The sequence below is a fragment of the Vipera berus genome, assembly GCF_964194415.1.
Source record: "Vipera berus genome assembly, chromosome: 4".
NCBI lineage: Eukaryota > Metazoa > Chordata > Lepidosauria > Squamata > Viperidae > Vipera > Vipera berus.
Window position 1 is genome coordinate 76,686,473 of NC_138206.1, and position 24,367 is coordinate 76,710,839.

The 24,367-nt window shown below is 44.0% G+C and overlaps 1 protein-coding gene across 1 annotated transcript in view; it reads left to right on the top strand.

The window, feature by feature from the left end:
• Positions 1-1,446, top strand: part of NLGN4X (neuroligin 4 X-linked) — a gene marked incomplete at both ends in the record, with an annotated part of 245,379 nt that extends 243,933 nt beyond the window's left edge. Inside the window, one exon of the mRNA XM_081326718.1 lies at positions 603-1,446. Within this exon, the coding sequence (XP_081182844.1) occupies positions 603-1,446 (844 nt within the window). The remainder of the gene's footprint in view (positions 1-602) is intronic.
• Between the last annotated feature and the right edge of the window lie 22,921 nt (positions 1,447-24,367).

Consider the following 24,367-nt stretch of genomic DNA (forward strand, 5'->3'; position numbering starts at 1 on the left):
TATGTAGGAGAAGGGATGGCAAATCCTGGGGTGGAATGAAAAGGGGAAACAGCCTAGAATCCCTACATACCCATTTAAAAAAACTAAATCCAATTCCTCTTGAGTGTTGTTGACCCTTATCTAACTCTAAGCAGGTGCATAGGCTTTTAGCAATAAATCAGTTTAATTGAATCTTCACATGTAGATCTGGTCTTTCATACCTGACACTTTACTCACTTTCTGAATGCCTGTGTCCATGCCCATTATTGAAATCTGCATTTGTGAGCTATTATTGAAAATCCCTTCCTTCCTTCCTTCCTTCCTTCCTTCCTTCCTTCCTTCCTTCCTTCCTTCCTTCCTTCCTTTTTTGAAGAGGTAACTTAAAGTATTACTTTCATATGTTAGGCAAATGTACTATTTTTTTTGCAAGTATTATAAACTCTATCCAGAGCATATATTTTGGGCAATTATTCTAATCTAAACAGACTATGCTGTATTAGTCATAACTTTGAAACTCAAAATATCATCAAGTAAAGACTATAACGAAATTGACTTTAGCTCTTGTAATATATTTGAATATGTAAGTTGATTGTTTTTAATATTATTTATTTGTATACTTTTAGGGATCCAAACCAGCCTGTTCCTCAAGATACAAAATTCATCCATACAAAGCCTAATCGTTTTGAAGAAGTTGCCTGGTCTAAATACAACCCAAAAGACCAACTTTATTTGCACATTGGTTTGAAACCCAGAGTTCGAGATCACTACCGAGCAACAAAAGTCGCTTTCTGGTTAGAACTTGTACCACACTTGCACAATTTGAATGAAATATTTCAATATGTTTCCACTACGACTAAGGTGCCACCACCTGATATGACATCATTCCCTTATGTTACCCGACGTTCTCCTGGAAAGTTTACCACCAAACGCCCATTAATGACACCAAGCAACAATCCAAAGCATTCAAAAGACACCCATAAAACCTCTCCAGAGGATACAAGTGTCCTGATAGAAAACAAGAGAGATTATTCTACAGAGCTAAGTGTTACTATTGCTGTAGGAGCATCATTATTATTCCTCAACATTTTGGCATTTGCAGCCTTGTACTACAAGAAAGACAAGCGACGTCATGAGACACACAGACGCCCCAGTCCCCAAAGGAACACAACCAATGATATTGCCCATATACAAAATGAAGAAATTATGTCACTGCAGATGAAACAGCTTGAGCATGATCATGACTGTGAGTCACTACAAGCTCATGATACTCTGAGACTCACCTGTCCACCTGATTACACCCTGACTCTTAGAAGATCTCCAGATGATATTCCACTCATGACACCCAACACCATAACCATGATTCCAAATACATTAACAGGAATGCAACCTTTGCATACTTTCAACACTTTCAGTGGAGGACAGAACAGTACTAATTTGCCTCATGGACATTCCACCACTAGAGTATAGCTCTGTCACTCACCTGGAAGATTAACCTTAAGAAAAAGGGGAAAAATTCATATTCTCCATCAAGCAATTTGTGAAAATGAAGTCAAAAGGTGAACGAGCAGAACCGTCATAATTTTCTTCAGATCCTTTCCAAAGGAACTCTTATATCAAGAAAGATCACCCTCCCAAACCCTGTGAAATGTGAAATGTGTACATTGCTATTAGAATTCTGCTTTAATATCTCAACCACTTTGATTGAAAATAAGAGTTGAGGCCTGAAGAAAGTCTCCTAGAAAAGGATATATATTGAGTGTAACAAACGGAAACAGAACTTTTCAAACACAGAGCCTGTGACTGTATAGGTTTCTTCTTTTTTTCTTTTAGTAAATAAAATTTTAAAAAAGATGTTCTATATGTGCCATATCATGAATGGCCCTTGTTATACAAAAACATCATCATGGGATTTTACCCATCCTAAGAAGCTGTAATCCAGAATGGGGAAATAAGATTTTATTATTATTAAAAAATAGGACTGACTATGCAGTAAATATGTATAGTTCTGTGAAAGAGAAGACTTGCCAGCCTGAACTATATTTAAGGAACTTTGTAAAAAAAAAGTACATAGCTGTGAGTTTTTAAAAAAGAAGCTTTTATTGATGTTTTCAGTTTGAAAAAAAGCTTTTAGAAAAAAATGTGCTTTCAGTTGTGATTTATGTGTATAAGCATTAATCATACCATCTATGTTTCCTCCCAGACCTAAATGAGGGTGTTCTTCTTAATTACTACTGATGATCCAAACATGAAAGATTTTTCCTAATGTTTCATTTCTGGGAAAACATGTTGTATCATACAAAGTACACAGATGACTGTGTGGCCTGCTAGATTTTCCTTTACAGGCTAAATAGATGTATGTTAAGGCATTTGTTGATAGGAAGCAGGATTTTATTTTTCCTCCCTTAAAAGAAAGAAGGTTCTCTCCCCCCACCCCACCCTACTATTTTCTTTCCTCTTTGTGTTAGCCTCTATTATATTGCAACACAGAGACAAATTAGAAGAATTTCAACAAGCTTGTTCAGTTGATCTAGGAATCCTGTTGTTGGTATCCTATGTGCCATGAACCTTTACTTCTTTAACAGTCTACTTTCTAAAGCAGGTTTTTTTTAAAAAAAAAATAAGGTTCTGTCTGCCCTAGCAGATGGCAGTAAAGGTTATGCAAAGAAGGGAAATTGATATAGCTATGTTGAACAAGGGAGACCACACAAGTCAGATAAAGGGTGATATTTTTTCCCATTCATTAAGAAGGGAGTTCTTGCTGGATCAGTAGCTAAAACTTTTGACCCATTTTAATCAAGCTTAGGTTTGATACCAAGGAAAACAAGTGTATATGGGTGAGTTTCCTTGAAGAAGTTGAATCATTTAATAATTCATCATTATTAATTCTATAAGAAAATATTATTCACATCATCTACAAACATAGGGAAGTATGATGTGAAATGCAGCTGTTCCAACAATATGTCTGACATCTCTGTACAGAGTTGAAAAACAATTCTAAAGAAAATCAATCAACAAAATAAATCAGACATTATAAAAGTAGAAATTGTTATTAGTGAGTAACAAATGGTTTATAAAGGTGGAAACCAAAGATATTTGAACAGAGTTGTTCTGCACAAGATCACGTCTTTCCTGGGGTGTATATTCTATTTTTTTCTCTTTTATTGTGGAAGGCACAATACTGCTATGCTATCATCTTTGTAATAATAAATATATATGTGATATGTTGTCACATAATGTAACACAGGATGCCTTCTACTTTAAAATAGATAGTTTGAGCTATTCTAACTTATAGCTATCTTGATGTTTTGCTGGCTATGGAGTATAGAACAGCTTCATGCTGTTTCTGAGAGAGAAAACAAGTTCCTAGAATAGAAAACAACAGCTGGAGACCTAATAGAATTGTTAACATAATCCTCCATTTTAGAAAACAAAATTAGTACATACTTTCCTTTTCCTTCCAGGTAAAATTTTAACAGTTCCAATTTTTACCCAATAGTCAAAGGAACTCAATGCTTTCCTTAATTATTTTAATGTAATTCTAATGTTTTTATTTTGTTAGTTTTATATTTCACTTTTCCTCTAGGAGCTCATGGTATGCCATAACACTGCCCCCTCCAGCTTTTCCCCATGAAAACAACCCTGTGAAATTGATAGTTCTTAAAAGTAGGGATTGGCATAAAGTTATCTAGTGAGCTTTCCTAGCTGAAGGTGGACTATAAATTGGGCCTTCTCAATCCTTGCGCAGTATCTTAACCACTTTGTAACACTGGCTATCTAAAGCTGGATCTTTGCCATCCTTGCGCAGTATCTTAACCACTTTGTAACACTGGCTATCTAAAGCTGGATCTTTGCCATCCTTGCGCAGTATCTTAACCACTTTGTAACACTGGCTATCTAAAGCTGGATCTTTGCCATCATGACTAAAACATAACACTTCTTCATGACTCAGTGGGGAAAAATAAGGAAAATGAGGGCATCTTATTCAGATGAATATGTTTGTTATGTGAATCATGGTATTTGTTTAGTACTTCCAGTTGTTTTCTGCTAGCAATATGTACAATACTGTGTCAGGCTTGTGACATTTGGGTAAAACCATTTCTGTAAGTGAATGATTTTAGCTTTTAAAAATCAATGATTGTTGTTGTCACTTTAATAATTTAATACATTGGGACAGATGTATGATTTATAAATGAAAATTTTTAGTCTCTTCAAAGAATTGTATAATAATAACAACAAAGGATACTTTAAAGAAAAGAAAAAATCGCAGACCTTTCTTCTTGACCTTAAGAGGCACGCAGGGTTTCTTTTGTTATTATTTCTTCATTTTTTTTCTTTTTGGTTTTTGGCTTAAGTAAGGACAGAAGATATATATGGCTGGACACATATGTATAAACTTTTCAGCAGCATTTTTAATAATAAAATATCACAGTATTTTCTAATGCTTTGTGCAAAAAATTACGTGTTTATCATTTTTGTAAAACCATCATTTTGAAAATCTCTGTGTGAGCGTGCACATGTATGTGAGCATATCATGTGATATGTAGTCCATAATGAGCCTTGTCAATACTTTAAAGGGTTGAAATGATAAAGATAAATACTAAAGCCAAAGATATAGATAAATACTGTAACCTATCTTGCTAGGAGTTTGCAGAGAACTTTATGGAATGCCAGTTGCTGATATTCAAACCACTGAACAAAACAAATACAATCTATAATTACTCATAAATTTTATTATTTTCTTTAATTACAGTCTGTCATGTGAAAAGGGATATTAAATATTTGTTAACCAGAATGTTAGCTCTCACCAGGTTAAGGTAGTAATGATCTTACAATTAAGCATAATTATTAATTCAAATGAAAACTTCTTGAATCTCTTGAACCAATAACTTTCTTAGTCTTGTTGGTGGATATTTTTACTTAAAAGGGATCACAGACAGAATCAGCAAGAAAAACTGGATGACTTCCTCACACACCTCAATAGCCTACACCCCAAAATACAATTCACCATGGAAACAGAAGCTAACAATCAACTTCCCTTCCTTGATGTCTTAGTCTACAAGAAATCCAACGGCTCCCTAGGACACACTATCTACCATAAAAAAACACACACAAACCGCTATCTGAACGCACTCTCACACCACCACCCAGCACAGATCAACTCCGTAGCCAAGACACTCATCTCCAGAACAAAACACCTAGCTGACGAACAACACCAAAAAACCGAACTACACACTCTCACTAATGTATTAACAGCCAATGGATTCCAAAGAAACACGATTACCAACTTAATCCGAAGAGAGACACCCACAAAAACCCAAGACAGAGAACAAGAAAATGGCAAAGCCCTCCTCCCATACCTCAGGCTCCCGTTCTCCACTGTTTCACCCAGTGAGGTGGGGAGGGAGTTGGGCGAGGCTGCAGCAGTGTGTTCGGAGGAGGGGAGCCTGAGGAAAGTGCAGCAGATGGGAAAAGGGGTGGACGGCCCTACTGCGAAAGAGTGGGGTGGGGAGGGAGTCAGGCAAGGCAGCAGTGCTGTGTTCGGAGGAGGGGAGCCCGAGGAAGGCACAGCAGACATAAAAAGGGCTGGACAGCCCTGCTGCAAAAAAGTGGGGTGGGGAGGGAGTCGGGTGAAGTGGCAGCAGTGTGTTCAGAGGAGGGGAGCCTGAGGAAGGTGCAGCAGGTGGAAAAAGGGCCCACTCACCTTTCCAACTCTCTTCCTCCACTGCCGCCATGTGCAGTCCGAAGAAGAAAAGAGGTTTGTGGGCAGTCCCATAAACCAAAGAAGTTCAACCAATCAATTCAAAATTGGCGAGGTTTTTTTTTCATGAGAAGTTTGAAGTGATTGGTTGAACTTTTTTATTCCCACTTTTTTTTGGGGGGGGACTGCACATGGCAGAGGAGGACTGGGAACTGCAGGAGATGGCTGAAAGAGCCTGTCAGGACCCACCCCAATCCACATCTTAGGAAAGGAAGAACTCTTGAAACAGGAATTATCCAAAAGGAGCTTTTACTAAAACATGATTGGTAATGGGAATACAAGGGACGCGGTGGCTCAGTGTGTTAGGACGCTGAGCTTGTCGATCAGAAGGTCGGCAGGTTGGCGGGTCAAATCCCGAGTGCCGCGTAACAGAGTGAGCGCCTGTTACTCGTCCCAGCTTCTGCCAACCTAGCAGTTCGAAAGCATGTAAAAATGCAAGTAGAAAAATAGGGACCACTACGGTGGGAAGGTAACAGCGTTCCGTGCACCTTTGGCGTCTAGTCATGCCGGCCACATGACCACGGAGATGTCCTCAGACAAGCGCTGGCTCTTCGGCTTTGAAACGGAGATGAGCACCGGCCCCTAAAGTCGGAAACGACTAGCACGCATGTGCGGGGGAACCTTTACCTTTACCTTTAATGGGAATACAAGACAGGATCTGAAACTGTGTTACAGATTGGTACTTTTAAAGAGTCCCCGAGTAAAACCCCTCCCCTCAAAGCATCTGGTCAGTCCCGGATCAATGGAAATTCTGGTGTTCCATGGGAAAGAGGGATCTTCCCATGCCTTTACGACAATTACCTCCTTCATTTTAGATTCTAATCAGAGATACAAACCAGATCTCTTCCCCCCCTTCCTTTGTTGTTCTCAGTTCAAAGGTACTTCCCCTGGTCTTTGAAGACGGCCTCCTGGCAGGATGAATAAACAATCCTTGCAACTATTAACATCTTCTCTTATCCTCCTTGGAAAAATGGCAGAATCCAGGGAGAGGTATAAGATTTTAGAAACATACAGATAGAGTTTTATGAATGGGATATAAATGGATTCTGAAAATCTGCTCCCCTTAGAAAAAAGATAGGTCCATCTGTAGAGGAAATAAAATATAAACGTTAGCCCAGTTTGTTCGGATATTCTGTATGAAACCTCTTAAGCAACTTTGGTGCTTTAATGTGCACCATTTTCTGAGGAGGGGAGGTGTTTCCAAGCTATGAGATACTGAATTGCTCCATGGTGTTTCCTGGAATCTAGGATTTCCTTCACCTCAAAGTGTTGTTCTCCTTCCACCATGATGGGAGGTGGGGGGGTTGTTCACAGGGGTGACTGTTGTTCTCTTTAGTAAACTGCAGTGAAAAATTGGATCTATTTGTCTAAGATTTTTAGGTAGTCCTAATTCAACTGTTACTGGGTTTATGATTCTTTTAATTGGAAAAGGTCCAATATATTTTGGTCCGAGTTTTTTTACAGGGTTGTAGTGATTTAAGGTATTTTGTGGATAAATATACCATCTCTCCCACCCTGAATGGTATGGGATCTACTCTTTTTTTGTCCATCTGTGTCTTGTATGCTTGTCTAGCTTCATCTAAAGCTTTCCTAATGATTGGCCAAATGTTTTGTAATTGAGCAATCCACTCTTTCAGTTCGGGAATTACCGGTTCAGTTGGGGTTAGTTCTGGCATGGGTTGAAACTTTGACCGGTAGCTACTTGAAAAGGAGTGTAACCTGTGCTGGAGTGGACTGCATTATTATATGCCACTTCTGTGAAAGGCAGTAGGTCTGTCCAGTTTGTTTTCTGGAAATTAATAAAGCATCTCAGATATTGCTCAAGCACTCAGTTAGCCTTTTCGCATTGACCGTTCAATTGAGGGTGATGACTAGATGTCAGTCCTTGGGTGGTTCCTAAAAGGGATAAAAATTCTTTCCAAAATGCTGATGTAAATTGCACCCCTCTATCAGATATGATGCGTTGTGGTGCCCCATGCAATCTGTAAATATGCTGTACAAAAGGTTTGGCTAAAACATTTGCGGTAGGGATCTTTTGGCAAGGTATGAAATGCACTTGTTTAGAGACCAGATCTGTGACAGTCCAGACTACTGTGTTACCATTGCTTTCTGGTAGTTCCACTATAAAATCCATGGCTATTTCTTTCCATGGGGCTGAGAGGTTCACCAATGGTTGTAACAGTACTGGTGATTTCCCTTGCAGCCTGTTGGCCATCGCACAAATTTGACAGCTGCCCACATAGCTTTCTATGTCCTTTTTCATAGATGGCCACCAAAATTGCCTTTTAGTTAAGTGTAAGGTTTTTACAAACCCAAAATGCCCTGCTGATTTTGTATCATGGCACAGTTGCATGAAATTGATCCTTTGGTTGGCAGGTATGTATAACTTCTCACCCACCCAGGGTAGTCCATCTTTAATTGAGCACACATGTCTATTTTTCTGGAACCATTCATCACTTTCCAAAGACTTTCAGAATTCTATTCCAGTTTGGATATCCACCCTCAGCTTCATTTTTATTTGAGCCCTGGTGGTGACTGGTGCTGAACAACAGTTCAGGCACAAGTGGTTTAGAGTCAGTGGTCCGTGTGCTGCTATATTGGGGCATGCGAGATAATGCATCTGCCAGGAAAAAATTTTCCCCGGTAAGTGTTTGAGAGTGAAATTGAATCGGTGAAAATGTTGGGACCAGCGGGCTTGCTTAGAAGTGAGTTTCCTGGGTGTTTTTAATGCTTCCAAGTTTTTGTGGTCTAGCCAGACCTGGAAAAGGGATTTTATTTCCTTCTAAGAACTGGCGCCATGTGAGTAATGCCCATCTTATTGAATATGCCTCTTTTTCCCACGTGGGCCAACGCTTTTCTGTCTCCGTGAGTTTCCTGGATGTATATGCACATGGTTGCAATGCCCCCTCATCATTTTCCTGTAATAATACAGCTCCCACCACTGCATCACTATCATCTGCCTGTATTACAAAAGGTTTATCGGCATCTGGGGTGTCTCAGAACAGGTTCAGCAGAAAAAAGTCTCTTTAGCCTCTCAAATGCTGCTTAACATTCCATTGTCCACTTCAGAGGCTGGATGGGTTTCCCTGGGGACCCCCCTTTCATTTTCAACAAGTTAGTGAGGGGTAGAGCTATTTGGGCAAATGAAGGGATGAATTGGCGATAGAAATTTGCAAATCCCAGGAAACTTTGCAATTGCTTCCGTGTGCAGGGGGGGTGCCCATTCTAATACTGCCCTGACTTTCCCAGAGTCCATTTCGATGCCCTCTGGGGATATGTGATACCCCAGATAGTCTATTCTTTCCTGGTGGAATTCACATTTCGATAGTTTAGCATATAGGTGGGCAGCCCGCAACTTTTTCAGGACTGCTCTGACTAGGTTGATATGTTCCTCTTTAGTCTCAGTGAAGATAAGGATATCATCTAGGTAAACCAGGACCCCCTTATATAGGTGCTCTCTTAGCACGTCATTAATTAATTGCATAAATACTGCAGGGGCCCTTTGCAGTCCAAATGGCAGTATTTTGAACTGGTAGCAACCCATTGGGCAATTGAATGCAGTCTTCCATTCGTCTCCTTCCTTAATCCTAATGCAGTAATATGCTTTCCTCAGGTCTAGTTTAGTAAACATCCTTCCTTTCCCCCTCTGGGAAGTTGAGTTCTGCTGTCCTCCAATTTATCCTGGGGTTCCATTTCTTCAGCCATTCCACTCCTAAAATCATTGGGCATTCCATGCCTGGGACCACTACAAATGTTATGTCTTCCTCATGAGACCCCAGGGACAGGTGAATTGGTAAAGTGGCTAGGGTAGCTGGTTCCCCCCTGCTATTGACCCATCTAACTGGCCAAAGGAGATTGGTTGTTTCAGTCTCCTCATTGGGATGCTGAGCCTCCCCACCACCATTGGGCTGATAAGGCAGCGGGTGCAACCAGAGTCTATTAGGGCTTTTATTTTGATGGCTTCAGGCATAGAGGAAGCTAATATAGTCACTGTCTTAAGGATGGGTGGGATGGATCCACTTTCCAAAGGCTCTCCCTCTGAGCTATCTTCTGAGGTATCCACCGCCCCTGCGGTGTAGGCCGGAATCCAATCCCAGTTCTTGGCAGGGGTTGTGGACTCTACAGCCTCTGTCCCCTTCATGGAAGATTCTTTTGGGTTGCCTTGGGGCTTCCCTAGTTTCTAGGAGGGTGAGGCCTCTGATTTGTACTGGGGGGATTTTGAGCAGCATTCTGCGGCATAGTGACCCTCTCTCCCGCATTTGAAACAACCTGTTGATTTTTTAGCTGTGGACAGTGGTTTTTCCGTCTCGCATGTTTGCTTGGTTGGCAGGTAGGACCATGGTTTAGCCATCCCTCCCCCCTCCCTCCACCCACCCCTTCCTAGCCCTCCCTAACCCTCCCCCCCTTCCCCCTCCCCCCTCCCCGACTTCCCAGAGCTAAATTTATTTATTTATTTATTTATTTATTAGTTTTTATAAACCGCCCTTCTCCCGAGGGACTCGGGGCGGTGTACAGAGGAAGGAAGGTATACAGATGAACAATAAAAATAATAAAAACAATAGTGAAAACAAACTGGGACCCCAATTAACGCTATCATGCCAGGCCGGACTGCTGGAACAGGAAAGTTTTTAAGTTGCGTCGGAAGGTACGGAGGTCGGGGGCCATCCGGATTTCGGTTGGTAAGCTGTTCCAGAGGGCTGGCGCACCCACTGAGAATGCCCTCCCCCTGGGGGCCACCAGCCGACATTCCTTGAGCGGTAGCACCCTGAGGAGGCCCTCTCTGTGGGAGCGCACAGGACGGTGGGGTGCTGACATTGGCAGAAGGTGCTCCCGTAGGTAGTCCGGACCCATGCCATGTAGGGCTTTGTATGTCATTGTTAGCACCTTGAACTTCACACGGAAGGCAACCGGAAGTCAGTGCAGTGCACAGAGGAGAGGTGTGATATGGGAGTATCGGGAGGCTCCCAAGAGTGTCCGTGCCGCTGCACTTTGCACCAGTTGAAGCTTCCGAGTGGATCTCAAGGGCAGCCCCATGTAGAGAGCGTTACAATAGTCTAGGCGAGAGGTCACAAGGGCATGGGTGACTGTACGTAAGGAATCCAGGTCCAGATAAGGCCGTAGTTGGCGAACTAGTCGAACCCGGGAGAAGGCCCCCTTGGTCACAGCTCCTATGTGGTCTTCTAGGGAGAGCTGCGAGTCTAGGAGGACACCCAGGTTGCGGGCCCTATCAACAGGGGGTAGTAACTTGTCCCCGATGTTAAGCAATGGGACGTTCTGAATATCCTGGCTTGCCGGAACGTACAGCCATTCAGTCTTGTCCGGGTTCAGTTGAAGCCTGTTCCTCCCCATCCATTCCCGGACCGCTTTCAGGCAGCGGGACATCACGTCTAGGGCATCACTGATATTGTTTGGAGTTGAGATAAAAAGCTGGGTGTCATCAGCATACTGATGGTACCCTAAACCAAAACTGCGAATGATCTCACCCAGCGGTTTCATGTAGATGTTGAACAGGAGAGGCGAGAGGACCGACCCCTGAGGGACTCCGCAAGCGAGAGGCCTCGGGGTCGACCTCTGTCCCCCTGTCAGCACCGACTGCGAGCGACCCTGGAGAAAGGAGGAGAACCAACGCAGAACCGTGCCTCCCACTCCCAGTCCCCTGAGGCGTCGCAGCAAGATACCATGGTCGATGGTATCGAAAGCCGCCGAGAGGTCTAATAAGACAAGGACAGAGGAATGGCCCCTGTCCCGGGCTCTCCAGAGATCATTCATCAGAGCGACCAATGCCGTCTCCGTGCTGTAGCCCGGCCTGAAACCCGATTGGTACGGGTCTAGATAAACCGCTTCATCCAGGATCTGAGGAAGTTGGTGCGCCACCACGCTCTCAACAACCTTCGCAAGGAAGCGAAGATTGGAGACTGGACGAAAGTTATTCAAAGAGGATGGGTCCAAGGTGGGCTTCTTGAGGAGAGGTCTCACCACCACCTCCTTCAAGGCGGTGGGGAAGTGACCCTCACTCAGAGAAGCAGAGATGACCGCTAGGAACCAGCCTCGTGTCCCCTCTCGAGCTGCATAGGCCAGCCAGGAAGGGCACGGGTCCAGTAAGCATGTGGAGGAGCTCAACCTTCTCATAATCCTGTCCACTTCCTTAGGAGTTACAGGATCAAATTCTTCCCAGATGACGTCGACAAGACTGTCCATGTCTTGTTCTTCCATCTCAGCCCAGTTGGAGTCCAGGCCAGTTCGAATCCGAGCAATTTTATCCAGCAGATATTGACCGAATTCCTCGGCTCGACCCTGCAAGGGTTCCTCCCTCACCTCTTGGTTTAATAGGGAGCGAGTCACCCTGAACAAGGCAGCCGGGCGATTATCTGCGGACGCGATGAGGGTGGAAAAATAGTTGGATTTTGCCACCCTTATCGCAGCGAGATAAGACCTGGTGAGGATTCTTAGTCGCAATCGGTCGGATTCGGATCGACTGGATCTCCAACGGCTCTCTAGGCCCCGTCTCCGACGCTTCATCTCCCGGAGCTCCTCGGTGAACCATGGGGCTCGCTGGGATCTGCGCCGGGTCAGAGGCCGCAAGGGTACAACTCGGTCCAGAGCCTCCGTGGCTGCCTTTTCCCAGGCTTCCACTAAGGCATCTGCCGAGCTGTGAGCAGGGAGTGCATGCGTGTCCCTAAGCGCTGCCTGGAACTTATCAGGGTCCATTAGGCGCCTAGGGCGGTACCATCTGACTGGCACCGTGCACCCACGGTGGGGGGTGGCAAGGGGGAAGTCTAGCCGCAGGAGGTGGTGATCGGTCCATGACAGGGGCGTAACAGTTGTGGTACCCCCACCGATATCATCACGCCACCGTCCAGACAAGAACACCAAGTCTGGGGTGTGGCCTCTCTCATGAGTCGGTCCAGAAATTATTTGCGACAGGTCCATGGCCGCCATGGAAGCCATGAACTCCCGAGCCAGTTCGGACGATCCTCCCAGGGACGGTAGATTAAAGTCGCCCAAGACCATGAGTCTTGGGAATTCAACCACCAACCCTGAGAGGGCATCGAGTAGCTCGGGCAGGGCCGCCGCTGCACGATTAGGTGGTAGGTACGCCAGCAGCAGGCCCAACTGCGCCCCTGGGCCGTATCTCAGTAGGAGAGACTCACACCCGACCATCTGAGGGACGGTGGTCTCTCGCGGGCTAAGGGATTCCCTGATGATAACTGCCACTCCCCCGCCCCTCCCATGAGCCCGAGGCTGGTGCAGCACCTGGAAACCTGGTGGGCAGAGGTCAACCAGAGGAACACCACCCTCTGGGCCCAGCCAGGTTTCCGTGATGCAAGCCAGGTCCGCATGCTCGCTCTCCACTAGGTCACGAACAAGGTGAGCCTTGTTAGCAATGGACCTGGCATTTAGGTAGACCAGCCTGAGCTTAGGAGGCTGCACATCTTCGCTCCCGGGTCCTCGGGGGAAGTACAGAGGGTCGGAGCGTCTCACCGCTTGTACAGAGCGGAGATGACCCTCCCGGTGTCGATACGGCCCTCTGCTTGTGCACCTTCTGCCGTTCCCCACCATCCTGGGAATTGGTTGTTCGTCAGCTCGCCACTGGGCTTTGTCGGCGACTGGCCCACGTTCCTCACCTTCGTGAACGGTCGTAGGCCCGGCCTGCACTATGGTAGTTGGAAGGCCCCCCTTCACCGAACAACCATAGTCTTTTCCCGCCCCCCTCCCTAACCCGACAAAGAACTTAACTAAATACAAGGTATAAAGGCAAAAAACAATCATAAACAACCATATGCTAACAACAATAAACTATTAAGTCTATCGCACTCTAGCTCATATGAAATGACTACAAGCAATACTAATATTACATGAAAAAAAAAGAAAAAAACTTACTCAAATGCTAAATGAAACTTTTTAGTCCCATATTTGTTCTGGATATAATCAATCCACTTTTTCCACTCCATAATATAACGTTGTTGCGAATGATCTTTCAAATAGGCCGAAATCTTTGCCATTTCGGCCAGGTCAGAAACTTTTAGAGTCCATTCTTCTATAGTCGGGAGTTCCTCTTTCTTCCAATATTGACCTATTAAGAGTCTTGCTTCTGTAATTAAATTCAACATCAACTTGGTGTCCACAACAGTAGTATCTGTAATTATGCCCAATAAAAACAATTGCGGACAAAACTTTATCCTTTGCTTAAAAATGTTCTGCATATTCCACCAGATTTTAATCCAAAAAGCCTTAACCTTTTTACAGGTCCACCATATATGAAAATACGTTGCATCTTCGCCACCACATCTCCAACATTTAGGTTGATAGTTCGGATACATACTTGCAAGCTTTTTAGGATCTAAATGCCACCTATAAAACATTTTGTAAAAGTTTTCTCTTAAATTTTGAGCTTGTGTAAATTTTACGTTCCTCACCCAGATCTTTTCCCAAGTGTTCATTGTGATAACTTCTTGAATATTCTGAGCCCACTTTATCATACAATCTTTAACAAGTTCTGTTTCTGAATCAATTTCTATCAATGCAAGATATATCCGCTTGATATGTGCTGGACCCTGATTTCTAATTTGCTTTACCAAATTTTCGTCAGTCATTGAGAAACCAATTTTCTGGTCTTCTTTCCACCTGGCCCGTAATTGACCATATTGAAACCAAGTTTGAACAATCTTCTCATCTCGTAAAAGATTATACGGCTTCAGACACCATACATTCCTCTCCAAACTTAAGATCTCCTTGTACGTAGTCACATCATGTTTGAAGCCAACATTTATGTTTTCTATTGCGTGTTTCGGAATTGCCCACAATGGTATCTTGTAGTCTAACTTATGTCTATACTTCTTCCAAACTCTCAACAAAGCATGTCTTAAAATATGCACCTTAAACACATTATCTACCTTCTTATCATACAATAAATATGCATGCCAGCCAAATAACAAGTCGTGGCCCTCAAGATTTAATAATCTCCCTTGTGTCAAATTAATCCAATCACTTATTCCTGACAGCGCAGCAGCTTCATAATATAATTTAAGGTTGGGCATTTTAAGACCACCTCTTTCACGCGTATCCTGCATAATCTTAACTTTAACTCGTGGCCTTTTCCCTGCCCATACAAATTTATTGATACCCCCTTGCCATTCCTCCAAATTTGAGTCTTTTTTAAGAATCGGAATCATTTGAAATAAAAATAGAAATTTAGGCAAGACATTCATTTTCACTGCTGCAATTCTTCCCAGTAAAGACAATTGCAATTTTTCCCAACTCTCCAATTCTTTTTGAATTTTTCCCCATAACTTTTCATAATTATTTTTATATAACTTTGCATTTGAGGGTGACAAATACATCCCCAAATATTTAACCCTTTTAACAATCTCAAATCCAGTTAACCCTTCTAAAAGGGCCTTTTGCGATGCTGTCATATTTTTGGCTAATATTTTAGTTTTTTGTACATTAACCTTAAATCCAGAAACCTTCCCATATTGCATTATTATCTCCATCAGGTCCACAACAGAATTTTCTGGCTGGGTCACCGTAACAACCAGATAGTCTGCAAACGCCCTCAGTCTATAGTCCTGATCTCTAATTTGAATACCCTTAATTTTTTCCGAATTCCGTATTTTAATCAATAATATCTCCAATGTTAATACAAATAATAGAGGTGATAACGGACACCCTTGTCTTGTGCCCTTTTCAATATTGCATACTTCAGTCAAACTATTATTTACTATTATTCGGGCAGTTTGTTTTTGATATAATGCCCTAATTGGTTGTAAAAACTTATCCCCAAAATTCATTTTATCTAAAACTTTCATCAAAAATTGCCAATCCAGTTGGTCAAAAGCTTTTTCAGCATCTAAAAAGATCAACGCCGCAGGGATCTGGTTGTTCCTTTCCAAAAACTCCACCAAGTCAACTATATGCCTCACATTATTTTTCATTTGTCTACCACTAATAAACCCAGTTTGGTTCCCATGAATCATCTGTTGCAAAACCCTCATCAATCTATTAGCTAAAACCTTAGCAAATATCTTGTAGTCCATATTTAAAAGTGATATTGGTCTGTAATTTCTTACTTGAGTAACATCCTGATCTTCCTTCGGAATCAGGGAAATAAAAGCCGTTCTCCAAGACGGAGGCACCCTTCCTCCCCTTTGAATTGTCTGAAACAATTCCCTTAATGGCTTTATCACCTCCGATTGTAGATTTTTGTAATAGACCGCAGTCAGTCCATCTGTACCTGGCACTTTATCCACCTTCAGTTGCTTAATTGCTAAAAGAATTTCTTCTTCTGTTATCAATTGATTAATCTCTTCCTTTTGTTCTTGTGTAAGAACCGGGATGTTGGCATTCTTCAGATATACGTCAATGTCTGTTTCATTAATCTTATCTTTAGCATATAATTTGGAATAAAAGTCCACAAAGGCTTCCTTAATAAGGTCCTGTTGACCTTACCTTTATGTTCTATTTTATCTATGTTAGAAGCCCTTTGCTTTTTCCTTAACCTGTAAGCCAACCATCTACCTGGTTTATTGGCATTGCAAAAAGTGTTATGTCTAGCAAACCGTAAGTTAGTTGCCACCTGATCAGCCATCAGCTTATCAGATTGTCCTCTTAACAAATTAATAACCTCTTTGGTCTTCACATCCGATGGATTCAAAATTAGGGCCTTTTCTTTTTCCCCAATTTCATTCTCCAATTCTTTCCTCCTAGCTTCCAAGTTACGTCTATATTTATTATTCATATATATCAACACCCCTCTCATATAAGCTTTACTAGCGTCCCAAACCATGTCCATAGAAGTATCCTTATTCATATTAATTTCAAAAAAGTCCTTCATCTGTTTTTTACATTCTTCCACATTACTCTGATTTCTAAACAAATTCTCATTTAAGCGTCAAGAGCGCCTATCTCCATTGTCCTTGTTAATCTCTAACCAGACTGGACTATGGTCAGATATAGTTCTTGGACAAATCTTTATCTTCTTAATCCTAGAAAAAAAAATCATTAGTCAATAATATAAAATCAATCCTGGAAAAAGATTGGTGTCTATCAGAAAAAAAAGTATAATCCTTTTCATGTAGATGTGTGTCTCTCCAGATATCTCGTAATTCCAGATCATCCTTCATTTCAAAAAAAGATTTAGGCAATCTAGCATGGCTCGGGGTATGTTTAAAAGAACCACACTTGTCCAGTTGCACGTCCAAGACACCATTCCAATCTCCCATAAAAATAAAAGATTTATAATCCGTCTGGGTAATCTTAATATGTAGTGTTCTATAAAAGTCAGCTTGTTGTTGATTAGGAGCATACAATCCAACCAAAAGCGTTTTTTTGCCTTCTAACAGCAGATCTATCATAACATATCTTCCTTGTTTATCTGCTTCTATTAGTTCCGCTGTCAGAGTACTCTTGACATAAATAACCACTCCATTTTTCTTATTCATTGCAGAAGCAGTAAATTGCGTACCCAACCTTAAGTTCAGCAGGTATTTTTGGTCCATAACCCTAATATGTGTTTCTTGCAAGCAAATAACATCAGGCTTAAATTGTTTTAAGTATTGAAAAACTTTCTTTCTCTTCTGTGGTGAGTTTAATCCATTAACGTTCCAAGTTAGGAACTTAGTCGCCATCCTTGGCGTCCCGAAGCTTCTGGAGCACGTCTGCCAGGACCCCTTTAACTTCCTTAGGCCGCGCCCCTCCCACAGCTTCGCTATAAGTACGCTTTGGAGGTTTCATAACTTTCTGCTGGTCTTGCTCTTGCTCTTGTCTCGCTCGTCTCAAGGCAGCACGCGTCATCCTCTGCTCTCTGGCGTCTTCCGATGAAACTGTAATTTGATCCCCTCCAGTACCTTTCTCATCTGTCTGTGTTCCTTCAGCATCTTAAGGCTTTCTCTCACCATTTTTCTTTGCAGATTCCAAAAGTGGTGGAGGGGTTGTTTTCAAAACTTTGCTATAAAAATCACGTGCCTGGATCACTGTGACCAAACGGTGTCTCGTGCCTTCATGCATCACCACCATGCCCACTGGTATCTCCCATCTAAACTTGATATCGCGTTTCTTAAGCTCCTGTGCCAAAAAAGCAAAATCTTTCCTTCTCCTTAGAATTCTTGGAGGAATCTCTTTTAAAACCAAAACTGCTTGCTCAGCAACCACAAGCTTAGTATCATAAGCAACTTGAATAACTTCATTCCTGATTGCTCTCTTTGTAAAATAAACCACCACATCTCTAGGTAGCTTCCTCTGCCTTGCAATCCATGAATTCACACGAAAGATTTTGTCTATACTTCCCTCAATTTCAGCTGCTGACTGTCCCAGTACCGCTTCCAAAGCCTCAGAGACTATCTGCTTTAAATCTTCTTTAGGATTCTCTTTTAAGCCTCTGATTCTGATAGCAAACTCCATCTGGTGGTACTGGACCAGAGTCAAGTCTCCATCCATTTTATCCATTGTATTTTCATTCTCTAAAACTTTTGCTTCTAGTCTGGAATTCTGTTGACTAAGATCCTCCACTTTTTCCTCCAAGCACTGAACACATACAGCCACACCTTCAAGTGCAGGCAAGATGTCTGCCCTCATTGCTGTAAACTTCTCTTCCATCTTCTCCTCCAGCTTTTCCATCTTCTCCTCCAGCTTTTCCATCTTTTCATCTATAATATCTGCTATTTGTTGTGAGTGCTTTTCCAAAGCATCCTGTAAATCCTTAACTGTCAATGCCGGAGCAGGTGCAGGAGGAAGTAAAGCTTGCAGTGAGGACTGTTGCACCGGGGAAGCCCCCGCACTCCGGAGAACTTTAGAAGTTTTAGTCGCCATCGTTCCCCACTTTCACTTGCTACGCACTTTCACTTTTAAAATCCATAAAGTCCATTGAACTAGAGAACAAAAATCCACTTCACCTTGACCTCCTGTACCGCTCTGCCTGCCTCTTCACACTCGAAAGTCTTTTCTTCTGGCAGGGGTGGTTGCTAACGCTTGGTTCTGCTCCCAAAAGCACGGAGCAGAAGCGCTGCGCAGCCCGGAGCAAACCCAGGCTTCGGGGGGGGCTCGATCCTTCAGCCGCCCGAACTAAAAGCTCAGGCGGCCCCGGAGAGCTCAACCCCTACCTGGGGCCTCACCCCCTCCTCTTCTCCCGAGGAGGGGGCTTCCGAACCACCTAAACAGCTGATCGGCGCTGTTTTCGGCAGTTCAACAAAGCCGCGGAGCGGACAGCCCGGAGATGGCTGTCTTCAGCGTCGCGTCGCCACCGGAAGTCCCCCCGGTGTCTCTTCATTAGGTCCATCTCCGCCTCCTCTGCCAGGACATACCAGTCGTCAAGATGGTGTGGGTCTCCTCGAGGCAGGCAAGCATCATACAGGTTGTAGTTTAGCCCATCCTTGAAATGGCTAAGGAGGATATCTTCTGACCAGTTCAGCTTGCTGGCAATGGCTCGGAATTCTTGGGTATATTCAGCCACCGGCCATCTGCCCTGCCTGACTGTTTTGATTCTCTCCCGGGCCTTACGATCAGCCAAAGGATCCTCAAACTGCCTCCTCAAGGATGACATGAATCGGTTGAAGTCATTGAATTCTGGGGCATTGGAGTCATGCAGGTTCACTACCCAGTCTGCAGATGGTCTGTCCAGGGCAGATTGTATGATACAGATGTGGGCTTTGTCACTGGGGATGTCTCATCCGTATTCTTCCATATAGCTGAGGACTTGGGTTAGGAAAACCCCCAAGCATGGTGGCTCTCCCCTGAATTTAGCTTCCAGGGGTGGAAGTCTTTGAATGGATCATTGTCTGCGCCGCGGGTGGTATTGCCCCTCATCCTGATCCTCATCTGTGGTTCTGGGGGGGTATTTCTGAGACAGCACCTCCTGTTCCAGCGGACGGCCCTGGTGTTGCAGGTACCGGATCCCCCCCAACTGTCTCTCCAGTTGCGGACCCAGGTGCTGCTGCGGCTGTGGTACTCAGCTTTCTCCTCTCTTAGTGAGCTAAGGGTTTTCTTCATCAGGTCAATAGCTCTCTCAAGGACCCACTCCTCTTCACTGATGTGCAGGGAGCTCTCCATCTCTTGCCTCCATTCAGGTTGGTGGCCACCCTGCCTCAGGGTCACTTTCCTTGGTGCCTTTTCCCACTCAATTTTCCTTCCAATGCCCAACGACCACCGCGGTTTGTGGTCATGTGTCTCCACCACCTCTTGCCCGGAGGAATCTGATGCTTCGGCTTCCGACCGTTGGTGGGGTTTCAGTTGAGGGGAAAACTCCCTTTCCATGGGGCTTTCCTTCTCCCTTGCTTCGTCATTAGACATTGTATTTTTTGCAAAGTCCCCCGGTAAGGGTTTTCCTTCCAGGTTGACTCTTACTGCAGATCCTGTCTAATGTCAGGACCCACTCCAATCCACATCTTAGGAAAGGAAGAACTCTTGAAACAGGAATTGTCCAAAAGGAGCTTTTACTAAAACATGATTGGTAATGGGAATACTAGACAGGATCTGAAACTGTGTTACAGATTGGTACTTTTAAAGAGTCCCCGAGTCAAACCCCTACCCTCAAACCATCTGGTCAGTGCCAGATCAATGAAAATTCAGGTGTCAAACCCTTCCATGGGAAAGAGGGATTTTCCCATGCCTTTACGACAATTACCTCCTTCCTTTTAGATTCTAATCGGAGATACAAACCAAATCTCTTTCCCCCCCACCTTTCTTTGTTGTTCTCAGTTCAAAGGTACTTCCCCTGGTCTTTGAAGACAGCCTCCCAGCAGGATGAATAAACAATCCTTGCACCTATTAACATCTTCTCTTCTCCTCCTTGGAAAAATGGCAGAATCCAGGGAGAGGTATAAGATTTTAGAAACATACAGATAGAGTTTTATGAATGGGATATAAACAGATTCTGACATGTTAGCAGTGTTCCAATATCTCAGGGGCTGCCACAAAGCAGAGGGAGTCAAGCTCCAACCTGCTTGAAGGCAGAGGGTGCTAAGAATCACTGGGTTAAATCAGGCTGCCTTTGAACTTTAGACATCGAAACGGTCTACATTCAAACAATGAAAATGGATGCTCGACTAGAAGAATTGGTGATTGAACTCAACAATATGCATTAGGATATCATTGGATTATGTAAATAAGATGAAAAGGTGAAAATTTAGTTGAGCTTGATAGAACTGGGCATTTACACTTCATTAGAGGTACTGAAGATGGATGCAGCACAATCATTTCCACTGCTCCTTGCTTTATCAAGAGAGCAGGCGAGACAGCAAAGTTAAGCAACTTAACTTTTATTAAGAACCAGGCAAGGAACAGAAGAACAGCGCTCTTATTTATACTCGCAGCTGTCAACATCTCGACCAATCAGGGCTGAGCCGGTTTCCCGCGCCGTCTGCTTCGCCAATCCGAGCCGGCTGGGTTTTGACAGCTCGGAGCTGTCATCGGTAGCAAGTGCGGTTGCCAGGTGATTCTGACAGCTGAGAGCTGTCAGACGGCGGCGCCTGCGTGGTTCTGTCCGGCAGCTTTTGACAGCTGTCAAAAGCTGCCGCAGCTTTTACCTCAGCCCTGTATTTAATTATACTTATGTTTAACATTAATAACCTGTGAATACACAACACCCCTTACCCCTCCCTCTGATTGAGTTGCCATTTCCCCGATTGTTTCTTTTTGGGGTTGCCCCATTCGTAGTCTTCTAAATAAGTGGGGGGTCTTTTTATTCTTTCGGACCGTCGGGAAATGGGTTCTTCCGTATGTTCTTTTTCTTGGTATGTGTTTGAATCAGGCTCGGGGGGTGGGGGGCTTGACTCTCTTGCTTCGGGGTTTCCTTGATGGAAGAAGTCTCGTTGTGCTGGGTTTTGTAATGGTGTCGATTGTTCAGGGGTGTCTTGATGTGCTTTTGCCAGCGGCTGTGGTTCAGATTGCATTTCCAGGTTCCCCCTCTCCCCCATATTTTGTGGGCTGCGACGCCAAAGTTGGTCTATGTGTCTGCGGATGTGGGAATTATTTCCCGTGTCAATGATGTATGATAGGGGACCTGTTCATTCTAAGACGACCCCCTGTGTCCATTTATTGCCCCCTCCGTAGTCCCTGGCCCAGACAGCTTGCCCCGTACTTAGAGTTCTGTACTGGAGGGGAAGCTCTGGGTCTGGTGGGGATCTGTCGGGATGTAAACGGTCCAATCTGGTAGTTAGTCTCTTGCCCCAGCGAAGTTCTGCTGGAGACTTCCCTGTAGTTGTGCAGGGGGTGGTGTGTTGTGATAAAAGGAATTGAGCAAGTCTGCGGTGCCAGTTGCCGGTGATGATTCTCCGCAGTGCCTCTTTGGTCGACTTCACCATCACCTCAGCCAAGCCGTTAGTGGATGGGTGAAACGGAGCCGTGGTGGTGTGCCTAATAGAGTTCGCCGTTGTGAAACTCTGGAATTCATAGGAAGTAAATTGGGGGCCGTTATCGGAGACTAATACATCCGGAAGCCCATGTGTGGCAAACAACCCCCTTAAAACCTGTATTGTGGCTGCAGAAGTTGTGCTTGTTACAGGGGCCACCTCCAGCCATCTGGAATAGCTATCCACGACTATTAGGAATGCTTGTCCTTGGAATGGACCTGCAAAGTCTATGTGGATGCGTGACCAGGGTGCCTTGGTTGTTTCCCATCTGTGTATGGGGGCCTGGGGCTGGGCTGCTCTGACATGTTGGCAGGGATAACACACAGCTACATGTGCTTCTATTTGCTTGTCTAATCCTGGCCACCAGACATAGCTTCTGGCCAGAGCTTTCATTTTGACGGTGCCCGGGTGACCTTCGTGGAGGCTTTCTAACACCTTTAATCTGTGCTTTTCTGGTATTACTACCCTGCTGCCCCATAATAAACATCCTTGATGGGTGGATAATTCTTTTTGTTTCAAAATATAAGGTCGGAATTCTGGGTCTGGGGGTGTGGATTGCCAGCCTGACGTGACATAGCCTAAGACTCTGCCCAGTGTTTTGTCTGCAGCTGTGGCTGCAGAAATGTCCTTGACAGATAATGGGCATTCAGGCAGTTCGGAGATAGCCAGTATCTTTCCAGCTGGTGCAGGGTCTGGGTCGATAATTGGTTGGGGCAGTCTGCTAAGCCCGTCAGCATGGCCCATGCTTTTCCCTGGTCTGTATTCTAAGGTGAATGAATAGGCTGACAAAAAGGTAGACCATCTCAGGATGCGGGGAGATAATATTTGGGGTGTTAGTTTGTTTACTGTAAAGATTCCTAATAGAGGCTTATGGTCCGTAAAAATGGTAAATGGACGACCGTATAGGTAGTCATGAAACTTTTTTACGCTAGCAACTATAGCTAAAGCCTCTTTATCAATTTGAGCGTAATTGCGCTCAGGTTTTGACAGCGTTCTAGAATAGAACGCTACAGGGTTTTGCGTACCTTCCTTAGTTAAGTGGCTTAGGACTGCTCCAATGCCGTAGGGAGAGGCGTCGCAAGCCAGACATAAAGGTAGTTGTTCGTTGAACAGTGCCACCGTAGCATTGCTAGTGAGTAAATTTTTTAGAAGTTTAAAACTTTTGTCGTGCTGAGGTGACCAAATCCAGGGTTTGCCTTTATCTAATAGCCTGTGGAGGGGTTCAGTGATGGAGGCTTTGTGAGGTAGGAAGGTATGGTAAAAATTAACTAAACCTAGGAAGGCTTGCAGTTCCTGCTTATTTTGGGGGGTTGGTGCTGTCTTAATGGCTTTTATTTTTGTTTCAGTGGGGTGAATTCCTTTTGCGACAAATTTTTAACCCTAAAAACTCCGTTGAGGGCACCCCTATGGAGCATTTGTCACGTTTTAATTTGAGGCCAGCCTCCCTGAATCTAAGGAGTACTTTAGTTAATTTGTCTGCTAAGTCATTTTCTGATTCCCCTGCAATTAGGATATCATCGAAATATGGGCAGACCCCAGGGATCCCTTTAAGTGTTTTTTCCATAATTTCTTGGAAGATCCCTGGGGCTGCAGAGATGCCGAACTGAAGGCGGTTAATTTTAAACGCTCCTTTGTGCGTGACAATCGTCTGTGCTAAGGCGGTGTCAGGGGTGACAGGCAGCTGTAAATACGCCTGCGCCAAGTCTAACTTAGCGAAAATGGCGCCTGACTTAATGGCCGCGAGGATGTCTTTGACAGCCGGGACCGGGTAGGCATGGGCGTTTAATGCACGGTTTAGGGTCGCTTTATAGTCAGCACATAATCTGATTTGGCCATTGGGCTTAATTGGGGTCACTATGGGTGTCTCCCATTCGGCCCCTTCTACTGGCTCTAGGACCCCTAAGTTAATTAACCGGTCTAGTTCATTTTCTATTTTTTCCCTCAAGGCGAAGGGAACTCTTCTCGCCTTGATTCTGACAGGCAATACATTTGGGTTTAGTTTTAAGGATACAGGCGGTCCTGTGTATTTTCCTAGTGAGCTGTCAAAAACGTCCGCGAATTGAAGGCAGACGGATTCTAATTTTGACAGCTGAGTGGCGTTGACGCCTGTCAACGCTATCCCTAGCGCCTCAAACCAGTCCAGCCCTAGGAGGCTGGTCCTGTTTTCTTGGGTCACTAGTGTAGTAAGGGGTCCTTTAAATTGCTTAAACTCCGTTGGGACGGAAGCCTTTCCCCGGAGTTTAATGGGCGTTTTTTGGAAATCTGCTAGGCGGAATTTAGTGGGGCG